At 35.6% G+C, this 12,307-nt stretch overlaps 1 protein-coding gene across 3 annotated transcripts in view; it reads right to left on the bottom strand.

Moving 5' to 3' along the window:
* The window catches only part of Sec24a (SEC24 homolog A, COPII coat complex component), a 77,109-nt gene that overhangs the window by 14,965 nt on the left and 49,837 nt on the right, over positions 1–12,307 (bottom strand). For all 3 annotated transcript variants that reach the window (XM_046467675.2, XM_046467674.2, XM_046467676.2), the window contains 5 exons: positions 10,469–10,579; positions 7,573–7,748; positions 3,486–3,623; positions 1,016–1,120; positions 584–676 (listed from right to left, as the gene is read on the bottom strand). In XM_046467675.2, the coding sequence (XP_046323631.1) occupies positions 584–676; positions 1,016–1,120; positions 3,486–3,623; positions 7,573–7,748; positions 10,469–10,579 (623 nt within the window). The remainder of the gene's footprint in view (positions 1–583; positions 677–1,015; positions 1,121–3,485; positions 3,624–7,572; positions 7,749–10,468; positions 10,580–12,307) is intronic.

The following is a 12,307-nucleotide window of genomic DNA, read 5'->3' as shown; positions in this document are numbered from 1 at the left end:
TTCAACCAACAATGACCACCTATTATTTGTTATGTAAACCAGTACAGCAAATTAGTTTAATTCTGTCTCCAAAGCAGCAGCTTAAAAGATCTTGCCAAAAATAAGAAATCACTTGTCAAAACCAAAAATGTCACAATGCATTAATGCCATTTGCAGCAAATCCTTTTTTGATTATTAACTAAATACAATGCTTTCTCCTCAAAATAGAATACTGTGTTAAACACATAAGAATAGACAAATCAATAATGCAAAGCGACAAAGAATGCCATTAAAACATAGGCATGGTGGTGCACGCCTGTAATCCCAGCTACTTGGGAGACCAAGGCAGGAGGATGTCTTAAGCTCACGATTTCAAGGCCAGCCTTGGAAACAGAGCAAGACCTAGTCTCAAAATACAAACAAACAAGACAAAAATGTAAAATGAGAGCATTTTCAGTTTGAAAGAAACATAATGTGGGTTTATTTTCTCATTTGGAGAAATATACAATATGAATTTCTGATTTCAAAATAGAATACTCATATTTTTGTCACATGTGAAGCATCCTTTAAGTCATCTATAATCACTAAAATAAAAGCATCTTACCATAGTCTGTGGAATTGATGCATAGTTTTGAACTCCTAAAACTTGGGTGAGAAAATTTTGTGCACAATTTTTTCCAACCCAAAGCATCAGTACCTGTGAAAGGAATAAAATTATTTTGAGAGGTAGCCTAATAGTTTATTCACTCACCTTTACCACTACCACCTAGTATGCTTTAAAAGATCTAAAGGATGAGTATATTTACAGTGTACAGCCTGTAACTGAACTAATAACAATTCAGTATTTACTGGGATGAGACATTTCATGCATGGCATGAAACAGAGGCTGTGAAGGTAGCAAATGGCCAACAGGAATATGTAGGTTAAAGAGTACGTCATCTGTTCAAGAAGAGAAATATTAAGAGGAATGAAGCCAAATGCTAAAAAAGATACACTAGTTAGAGGAAGAAGGGTCAAGAGTTGTCAAACTACTCACAGAGCCTGCATCCATGAGGAAAGCCCCATCTCTACTCAGCTTCTCCACAGAGAGTTGAAGGATAGGAGGCTGAGGTATGGTTCTATCATTGATGTTGAGTGCTCCCTGGGGAATTAAACAAAAGATTAAGGCTTTCAGGTACAGAAAATACAGTCACAATTAACAACAAAAAGGAACATTACCTCCAAGAGTATGGGCCTTACTAGGCAAATTATAGTTATTCACAACTAAATATGAAGATAATAAAGAAATATTTACCACTTATCTAAACAAAGCCACTGTGAATCCCAAGAAAGCCAAATTAACTTTTTTTTTCGATAATGGGGTTGAATTCAGGAGTACTTGACCACTGAGTCACAACCCCAGCCCTATTTTGTATTTTATTTAGAGACAGAATCTCACTGAGTTGCTTAGTGCCTTGAAGTTGCTGAGGTTGGCTTTGAACTTGTGATTCTCCTGTCTCAGCCTCTCAAGCCACTGGGATTATAGGCGTGTGCCATCGCGCCCAACTCCAAATTAACTTATTAATTTTTTGGTACTGGTGATTTAAAGCAGGAGTATTTAACTATGGAGCTACATCTCCAGCCCTTTTTATTATTTTTTAAGACAGGTTCTCTCTATTGCTTAGACCCTCACTAAGTTGCTGAGGCTGATCTCAAACTTGTGATTCCCCTGCCTCAAACTCCCTGAATTGCTGGGATGGTAGTTGGATGACAATGTACCCAGCCAAAATTAAACTCTGATCTTAACTAGCTTTAAAAACAAATGTGACAATGGGCTGCGGTTGTGTCTCAGTGGTAGAGTGCTTGCCTAGCATGCATGAGGCACTGGGTTCAATCCTCAGCAGCACATAAAGTAAAATAAAGATATTGTGTCCACCAAAAACTAAAACCATTGAGTTACATCTCCAACTCCTAAATATGCTTAATTATGATAAAGATTATGATAATAACAATGCTAATAATGGTGGAGGTAGTGATATAATAGTTATGATCTATATGGTGCCTATGGCCAGGCACTGTTCTAAGTGATTTACATATACTAATTCATTTAATGTTCAAAAGCACAAATACATCAGAATTCAAAATTAAGTACAGCAAACAAAATTAAGTGTGGAAAATAAGGACAGGAAGAAAGTATACTTGTAAAGGACATTATTACTCTGTGCTTTTGCTTTCAGCATCACTCCCATCTTGCACTCCCTGTTGTTTGAGAGACCTGTTCTTTTCACTTTAGTGATGAGGCTTTTAGCTCAATACTAGTAACACAGTACTTTGAAATTTCTGGCCTTGGGAAAAGTGGGGAGCAGAAGAGACTATAACCCTGATACACCCACTGAGAAATTTCCCCCAGAGATTTTCACATGTGAACTAAGAAAATGGAGCTTTGTCTTTTTCAGATGGTGAGGAAAGGAAGTTGCTCTGTTTTCTAGTCTATATAGAGAAGGCTGATCAGAAACTATGAAACTAATGCAGAGTCTTTAAATCTTAAAGTCTAATAGATTCTCTCTAGTGGTATCCATATTATAGACATAATAAATTACATTCGATATTTTTGTTAATTTGTCATGATGTTATATTTTAATGTGAAAAGAAGGTAAAGCCTACTTAATTAAACACACTTAACTGAACTTAATCCAATAGGATTAATCTACAGTTATATATACATATATTTATTTTTGTAATATAAATTAATAATGTTCACAAGAGTTTTCATTTGCAAAAACAAAACAAAAACCTCACATTTCACAATTTAAGTTATCTAAAATTCTTTATATTTAAAAAAAAAACACTATTTTCAACATACAATATCTAAACTTGATCACAATTTTAGAAAGATTATGACTTCATGCTTATGACTTCAACTCCAATAAATTTTCTATCAAAAGCCAAAAATATTACAACTTGGATAAATATTTTTTCTTTAATTCAAGAACACTGTTACACTGAACATTGACCTAGGGTGTTCAGGTATAATCTCATGCTCAAGATACAGATCAATTTGTTTAAATAAATAAGTAGGTTTCTCTGGTCAATTTGATAATCTCATACTTTCTTAGATCTGCTCTAGAGATTTGTCTTTGGAAACAGATTGACACTATTTTCCAGAGCTTCCCTAAACTGAACATTTTTTTAGTTTGTTATTTATTTATTTTTTGGTACCACGGATTGAACCCAGGGGCATTTAACCACTGAGCCCATCCCCAGCTTTTAATTTTGAGACAGGGTCTTGCTAAGTTGCTGAGGCTGATCTCAAACTTGAACTCCTCTTGCCTCAGCTTCCCAAGTCACTGGGATTACAGGCATGTGCAACAGTACCTGGCTCTAAAATTTCTTTACATAAACCTAGCAAGCAATATAAACAAAGAATTTTAATAACAAATCCTTCCGTAATTCTGTACTAGACTAAATATGACATTGAGCTTATAAACCTTCAAGGAAAAGCCACTAAAAAAGGAAATTGATCTTACCTCATCAGAGAGATTGTCAACTCTATACAAACTGGGATGTGTTGTAAGCATAAGGTAAACCAAGGGCTGATTTTTCACTTGACACATAGCAAAGATGCGTTCATCTAGACGAGCATTTGTCCCAGTCTGGAATGATTTCTATAACAAAAAGCAAAACAAAATATAGAACTTTGTAAATGTTAGTTGTAAAAAGATTATCTTCTGACAGAATTGGAAGATTTAGTGTAAATTATTTTAAAAATAATATTTAAAAAATATTAAAATATTTTTAAAATCTTTTTTTAAATTTATTTTTTGGTGTAGATGGACACAACACAATGGATTTATTTTTATGTGGTGCTGAGAATCAAACCTGGGTCCTAACGCTCATGCTAGGCGAGCACTCTACCGCTGAGCCACAATCCCAGTCCTTAAAAAATCTTAAAAAAATATTTTTTAAAAAGTCACACACTTCTTAAAATTATATATATATATATATATATATATATATATATATATATATATATATATAAATTAAATAGTGTATTAAATGGTGACCATAGGTTTATTTAAATGTCTTAAGAAATTAACAAACCATGGCAAAGTTCTTTGATCTCCTTGGTGTCTGTTTCCTAATCAATAAAATAGGGTCATCTCTTTTACTCCTTTCCATCAAAACCCCATTATTCTCTATGAAGCTAATTAATGTGCTCAACATTTACTGAAAGAAATGGCAGCTACACTCTATATGCCATATAGAGAAAGTGACATAATGATTAACACCACAGGAAGGATGACACTACACTACAGATAAAATAAAGGCACATATCAAGGACCAATGACACCCATTAAGTGCTCTATAAATGCTGGGTGATAATTGACGATGGCTATCATTGTTTCTTCCACTGTTAGAGAAATAAGCAATGTACCAAAGCTTAAAAATCAATGATGGGGCTGGGGATGTAGCTCAAGCGGTAGTGCGCTTGCCTGGCATGCGAGAGGCACTGGGTTCGAACCTCAGCACCACATACAAATAAAAAATAAAGATGCTGTGTCCACCAAAAACTAAAAAATAAATATTAAAAAAAAAAAAACAACAAAAAAAAACAATGACGATGGTAATACAAATGAGGACAACTGCTTAGTAGAACAGCATTATAGTGAGAGCTGGGGATGTGGCTCAGGTGGTAGCGTGCTCGCCTGGCATGCCTGCGGCCCGGGTTCGATCCTCAGCACCACATACAAACAAAGATGTTGTGTCTGCCGAAAACTGAAAAATAAATATTTAAAAATTCTCTCTCTCTCTCTCTCTTAAAAAAAAAAAAAAAAAAAAAAAGAATAGCATTACAGTGAGATTTAACTGGTGATTGAGCTTTGTGGGGAATAATGAAGTTTTGAGGTAAGGTTTTTAAAAAGTTCCAGTTGATCGAAAGGAGTAAAAAAGAGACAGAGGGAAACAACAATGAAATTATGCTTTGAAACAAATGAACTTACTACAAATAAAAGATGATGTTATGGTTTAGATGTGAGGTGGCACCCAAAAGCTCATATATGAGAAAATGCAAGAAAGTCTAGATGTGAAATGATTGGGTTATGAAAGCCTTAATGTAATCATGAATTAATCTTCTGATAGGGATTAAATGGTAACTATTGGCAGGTAGGGTATGGTTGGAGGAGGTGGGTCCCTGGGGGCATGCCTTTAGGGTATATATTTTGTCCTTGTTGAACAAAACTCTCTGCTTCCAGTTGCTATGTTCCCAGCTGCTGTGCTCTGCCACACACTTCCACCATGATGTCTGCCTCACATCAGGACCCAAGGAATGGAGTCAACCATCTATAGACTGAGACCTATGAAACCATGAGCCCCAAAATAAACTTTTCCTCCTTAAAACTGTTACTATTAGGTGTTTGGTTCAAAAGTCATTCCAATTAAGGAGTAGTAGGTTCCCTATCTCACCTGGAAGAAATTATATATACCAGACAGGCAGATCTTTTTTCTTTTTTTCTTTTGGTACAAAGGATTTAACCTACTAGGAGCACTTAACAAGTGAGCCACATCCCTGGCCCTTTTAATTTTCTATTTTGAGACAGGGTCTCACTAAGTTGCTAAGACTAGCCTCAAACTTATGATCCTCTTAACTCAACCCCCTACAACTGTTAGAATTACAGGCATACACCACCATACCAGGATACAGGTAGACCTAGAGAAGTGAAAAAGTACAGAAATTAATAAGATCCAGAGCAGTCTTTGATCAGTGCTTTTAATAAAAAGCATTAACACGAAGCTAGGTTTTTATTTATTTTGGTATTGGGGATAGAACTCAGGGGCACTTTACCACTGAGTTACATCCAAGTCCTTCTCTTTTGAGGTTGAACAGGGTCTTCCTAAATTGCTGAGGATGTCTTCAAATTTGTTATCCTGTGCCTGGCTTAACATGAGCTTTTAAATAAAAATTTATAAGACCTGGGATTGGTAGCACATGCCTGTAATCCCTGAAACCTGGGGAGCCGAGGCAGGAGGATCACAAGTTTAAGGCCAGCCTTAGCAACTTAGTGATACTCTGTCTCAAAATAAAAAGAGCTGGGTATGTAGCTCAGTGGTAAAACATCCCTAGGTTTAATCTCCAGAACCTAAATAAATAAATAAAATAAAATAAAAGTAAAAATCTATAAGGGAAGTTTACTTAAAGTATAATTCTGGACATGGGACAAATAAGCCTATTCCACCAGCCTAGAGTTCTTTCTCTTGGGGGAGGTAAAGAAGGTACAAAGAACAAGCAGGGGAGACATAAATAATGAGTCAAATGAAAAATCCTATAAATAAAGCTATAAAAAGTGCCTCAGGGGGCTGGAGTTGTAGCTCAGTAGTAAAGCACTTGCCTAGCACATGTGAGGCACTGGGTTCGATTCTCAGCACCACATAAAAACATAAGTAAATAAAAAATAAAGATACAGTGTCCACCTATAACTTAAAAAAAAAAAGGCTACAGGATCACAAAAGGAAAGGCAACTGGGCGTGTGGCTCAGTGGTTAAGCAATCCTGGGTTTAATAACTAGTACCAAAAAGAAAACTCAACACCTAACTCCTGTGTTAATGCAGGAATATTCAGAGATTAAATGATTAGACCATAAAAGCTAGAACCTAATAGGTTCATCCTTATTTTAATGGACTAAGTGGGTGGTAACTGCAGTAGATGGGGTGTGGCTGGAGGAGGTATGTCACTGGGTATGTCCTAGAAGAGTTTTCCCAGCAGCCCTTTCCCCTTGGACTGGCTGCCATGTGGTAATCCTCTGCCATCCCCTTTTGAGGTGATGTTCTGCCTCACTTTGGGCCCAGAGCAATAAAGTTGGCCCAACAGAGACTGAACCTTTGAAACCATAAGCCAAAATAAGCTTTTTCTCCTCTAAATTGTTTTTGTTGTATACTTGGGTCATAAGGACAAAAAGCTGACTAATACACAATAATCCATGATCTTGAATACTTTTTCCCCCCCAGTACCTGGAATTAATCCATGAGTGTTCTACCTCTGAGCTACATCTCTAGCAGTGTTTTGAGACAGGTTCTTGCTAAACTGCTCAGGCTGGCCTCAAATGCACGATCCTCCTGCCTCAGCCTCCCAAGTCTCTGGGATTACAGGCATATATCACCCCATCTGGTTCATATCCAACACCTATCATGTGCTTATTATTCCTCCAGTCTAACTTTGACCAATATTTCCCCATCCCCTTCACCCCCCAGTCTCTGATAACCACCATTCTGTTTTCTGTTTTTGTTTGTTTTTTTAGGTTCCAGGTATAAGTGAGAACATGGAGTACATATGTGTCTTCTTGTGCTAGAAATAAAATATACGATTCATGTTTTGGAAAACTGAATTTTTTATAACATTTTAATGTTTAGTATCTCTTATGCTCAAGGCACTTGCTTTAAATCAATTATTCTTAAATTTCTTTGGCTGTAAATCTTTTCAAGTTTCAAATAAGAGGTCAGGTCTCTATCCTCAGAAAATTTAACTGACATAAAGTTAAATAATGTTTAGTGTTTCACATAATAAAAATTTTGGCTTTTGTCATTTTCATTGTGCTAGTTTCTGGTTTTTGTTTTTCTTACCTGTTTAAGGAGAGCCAATACAAAAAGTGGAAAAAGTCTCAAAGAGAAAGGAACCATGAGTCCAGGCTGCTGGTTACTTAAGACTGAAGATCGGTAAGCTGCAAGAGAGTCAATGACGGCATTCACTAGAGCATCTCGGGCGTCACTCAGACTGGAAGTCATGGACCTGTCAACAGCTAATAGAGGTAAGGACAGGGACAAGAAACAAGACAAAATTTAACAACTGCACTGTAAGCATAGATGAGGTAACTTTTTAAACTATATTGAGCCTCTCTCTGATTTATTATAAACATAATGAGCCAAAATTTACAGATAAAAGTATGCTCTGGAGAATCAAACTAACCTCTTTTGAAATTTCTTTTTAGTTGTAGTTGGACACAGTATCTTTATTCCACTTCGAACCCAGGGTCTTGCATGTGCAAGGCAAGCACTCTACTGCTGAGCCACAACCCCAGCCCTGATCTGCCGTTTTCTTAGCTGTATGCCAGTTTGACAAGTAACTCAACCCTCCTGAGCCTACATTCCTTTCTTCGTAAAATGGAAAAACTACTTACTATTAAATTGATTAAGCCACCATTTTAGTTTATACCACTGAGAAAGGGAAAAACCCTGAAATTAAATAGAAAAGGGAGGCTGCTTTTCTGTCACATGGAGTTTTTATTTTAGAAAATTATTTAGACAAATTTTCATCATCAGTTATGTCATTGTTTTGTTTTTTGGTACCAGGGATTGAACCCAGGGGTGCTTAACCACTCACCGAGTCACATCCCGGCCCTTTTTCATATTTCATTTAGAGACAGGGTCTCAGTGAGTTGCTTAGTGCCTCACTAAGTTGCTGAGGCTGGCTTTGAACTCAGGATCCTCCTGCCTCAGCCTCCTAGCCATGGGGATCACAGGCGTGCGCTACCATGCCCAGCAATTATGCCACTGTCTATACATGTTTCTGTATACCAAAAACATTTTTTTTCTTAATACTAAAAATAATGTAATTGTTTTGAAGACTCCTCAACCTGCAACTAAAATCAATCCATGTGGTATCAAAAACACATTTAATGATGTTATTAAATGCTATGACCAAAATTTACATGTAGGTTGGAAACAAAAATATTATTATCAAAAGCAACTCTTAACACTTCATCAACTCAAGATAAACTCTGATTTGAAAGATGACAAAACATGAAAAAATGTGCATACCTGGCTCAACCAAATATGGTAGCAGAACTAATATATACAAAAGGTATTGTGAAGCTTAATGGGTATGAGGTCCTGGGTTTTAATCCCTAGCACCACACACAAAGAAAAGAAAAAAAAAAAACTATCGTGAAGATTTCTTTTTAAATCCATAAATATTGCCTGATACTTATTACTGTTATAATAATAATGATCATACTGTTATTTTAAGGTAGTCTTGCTAAATTGCTGAGGCTGGCTTTGAACTTGTGATCTTCCTGCCTCAGCCTCCCAAACCACCAGGATTCAGGCATGCAGTGCCACGCCCACTGTTTGTATTTTGTAGTACTGGGGATTAAACTTCATGAGAGAACATAGTCAACAATGAGCTATTTTTAAATTTTAAGATAGGGTCTTGCTAAATTGCCCAAGCTGGCCTGGAACTTGCAATCCTTATGCTCAGCTACACAAGTCTTGGGATTACAGGCATCTGCCACCATGTCCACCCCATGATCTTCAAATTTTGATAACATAATAAGACTAAAGTAAGGACTGGATCCTCTATCAGGCTCGATGAAAGAAAATATTCCCAGCAGGAAATTCAGAAAACAGTAACTATTCCTGTTATAAAGTAGATTTAAATTTGAAGTAAATGGGCCCTGTGAAAGTCTTTCCTGAAGGAGAAAGGTGGCAAGAATCAAACTGGTATTAAACTCTGTATGTCTGAAAAGGGGAAAAAAATATCAAGAAGGAGACTAGGGGTATGGCTCAGTGGCAGAGCACTTCCCTAGCAAGGGCCTGGGTTCAATTCCAAGTACCACCAAAAAATAAAAAAAAGACCACCAACCACCACCAAAAAACCACCTTATTAAGCACTAATTTTTCATTATTTTATTGCTTCTTTTTAAATGTATGACCATAGAATCCATTTTGATATGATTATACAAGCATGGAATATATCTTATTCTAATCAGGACCCCATTTTTTGTGGATATACATGGTGGTGAGAACACCATGGTGTATTCATATATGTATATAAAAAAATTATGTCAGATTCATCTCACTATCTTTTTTTTTCCTATCCCTTCTCCCTTCCCTTCATTTCTATTTATCTAATCTACTGAAGTTCTATTCTACTCCCACCCCTTATTGTGGGTTAGCTTCTACACATCAATAAAAACATTTGACCTTTGGGTTTTGGGGACTGGCTTATTTCACTTAGCATGATAGTCTCCGGGTCTATCCATTTACTGGCAAATGTCATAAAGTCATTCTTCTTAATAGCTAAGTAACACTCCATTGTGTATATATATATATACACACGACAGTTTGTTAAGCATTAATATTAACTATTCTGTTAGATATAGTTATTTTAGTTCAAAGGACATAAATATAAATAGAAAATAGTTTAGTGGTTGCTTAAGGTCAGTGAGAGATAGAGGAAGGAGTGGGCACTAACTGCTAATGGGCATGAGATTCTTTCTGGGTGATTAAAATGTTCTGAAATTAGATTGTGATGATGACTTTATAACTGTAAATTTTCTAAAAATAATGGAATTGTAAACTGCAATGGGTGAAATCATAGCAGCAGATCTTTTCAATGAAATAGTTACAATCACCCAAACATTGAAACCTGTAAAGTTAGTTACATAAAAGAAAACAAAATTAGGTGGATTTGCCGAATGGTATTACTTGCAAAATATTTACAAGTGATAACAACTCTTACCCATATTGGCCAATAACCCCAAAATTGCTTGAACATCAGCTCCAAGAAAGATTTCATTTAGAGTTGAAACTACTGGCAAACACAAAGTATGGACACGAATTCTTCTTTCACCTTTGGGAAAACACACAATAGTAAGGCACAACTATATACAAAAAAGATTATGTTAAACTCATTTCAACTTAACCAAGTAGGATTATAGGAAGCAGAGACCTATAAAAATTTTAGTTGGTGAAAATCAAAGCTTTTTTTCAACTATAAATTTTTTTTGTTCATATTATTACAAAATAGATAACAGGGATTGTATTTAAATGATAGTATGCTAGGGGTTTTTTTAATTTTTAAAAATTTTAATTTGTTATAAGTATGCTAGGTTTTTATAAATCTCCTTTCTAAATTTTCTGGTTACTTCTTTTGCAATAAAATTTCTGAGTTAATATATATAAGACATCACTACTCTTGCTTGTTTTATAGCCTATTTTTTGACACTTTAGCCTATTTTTGACATTTAAAGTTTAGAAAAACTTTATACTTCTTAATCACAGAAAGAAATTTTTGTATGTAAGTTGTATATGAAATATAAATTTTGTTAAGGCTTGGATCCTATTTCCAAGATATTTCATTATGTATATGCAAATATATCCACATTTGAAAAAAATTCTAAATCAAAACCACTTCTAGTCCTAAGCATTTCAGATAAGAGATGCTCAACCTATATATGATTCCATTTTTTGACACTCCTGCAAGACAAAACTCTCAGTGGTTACCAGAGGCTGGGGATAGGAGAGAGAGAATGGTTACAAAAGCAAAGGGTGATGCTGGGAATGATGGAACCAATTATGTCTTTATTATGGTGATAGTCACATGACACATTTGTCAAAACTTGCGAATTTTACATTCAAAATGGTTCATTCAACTGAACTAGTGGTGCACACATGTAATTTCAGCTACTTGTGAAGCTAAGGCAGAATCATGAGTTTGAGTCTAGCCTGGGTAACTTAGTGAGACCCAAAGAGTTTAATACCAGTTTGAATCTTGTCACCTTTCTCCTTCAGGATCTCACTAAGTTGCACAGGCTAGACTCAAAATAAAATTAAAAAGGGCCAGTGATGTAGCTCACAGGTAGAACACTTGCCTAGCATACTTGAGGCCCTGGGTTCAATCCCCAGCACTGCAAACAAATAAGTGACATCAACACAAACCAACCAAAAACAAAAGAAAAAGGTGCATTCAGTTGGGGAGTAATTCAGGAACAGGGTATGTGCTTAGCATGCACAAAAGCCATGGGTTTGATCCTGGGTACCTCCGAAAAAATAAAACAAAATAAAAATAATTGTCTTTTACCATATATCAATTATAAATTTTTACAATGAACAGAAAAGGGACTGAGCTGGGTTTTTTATCAAATAAAAAATGGTACCTAGAGACAGAAATCCATCTTACTTTACATTTATAGTGTGTCATATTAATTATAATCATACAGAACATTCCTCTTAAAGGTTTTTATTAAAGTGTCCTTACTTCATACTTTCCATAAATTTTGGAGGGGCTATAAAGATTGAATACATATAACATAGAAAGTCTCCTCCAAAATTAAGGAGAGTGTTAACAGAGGTTAGGAGTAAAAAATCTTTAAAATAAAAAAGCAAATTAACATGCCCCACATCAGATTAGGTTAAAACACAAATTACAAATTAATTAGGAACAAATAAATCACAACTTAAAAAGTGTTTTCTGATGGTCAGGTGTCATAGTATGTACCTGTAATGCCAGCTAGTTGTGAGGCTGAGGTGGAAGGATTACTTGAGCCCAGAAGTTTGAGGCCAACTTGGGAAATATAGC

Source organism: Marmota monax, unplaced genomic scaffold, assembly GCF_021218885.2.
Source record: "Marmota monax isolate L192 unplaced genomic scaffold, Marmota_monax_Labrador192_F-V1.1 WCK01_AAM20220418_F8-fsc00199, whole genome shotgun sequence".
In the NCBI taxonomy this organism is placed as follows: Eukaryota; Metazoa; Chordata; class Mammalia; order Rodentia; family Sciuridae; genus Marmota; species Marmota monax.
Note: the sequence above shows the minus strand (reverse complement) of the source record. Positions and strands in the feature narration are given on the sequence as shown.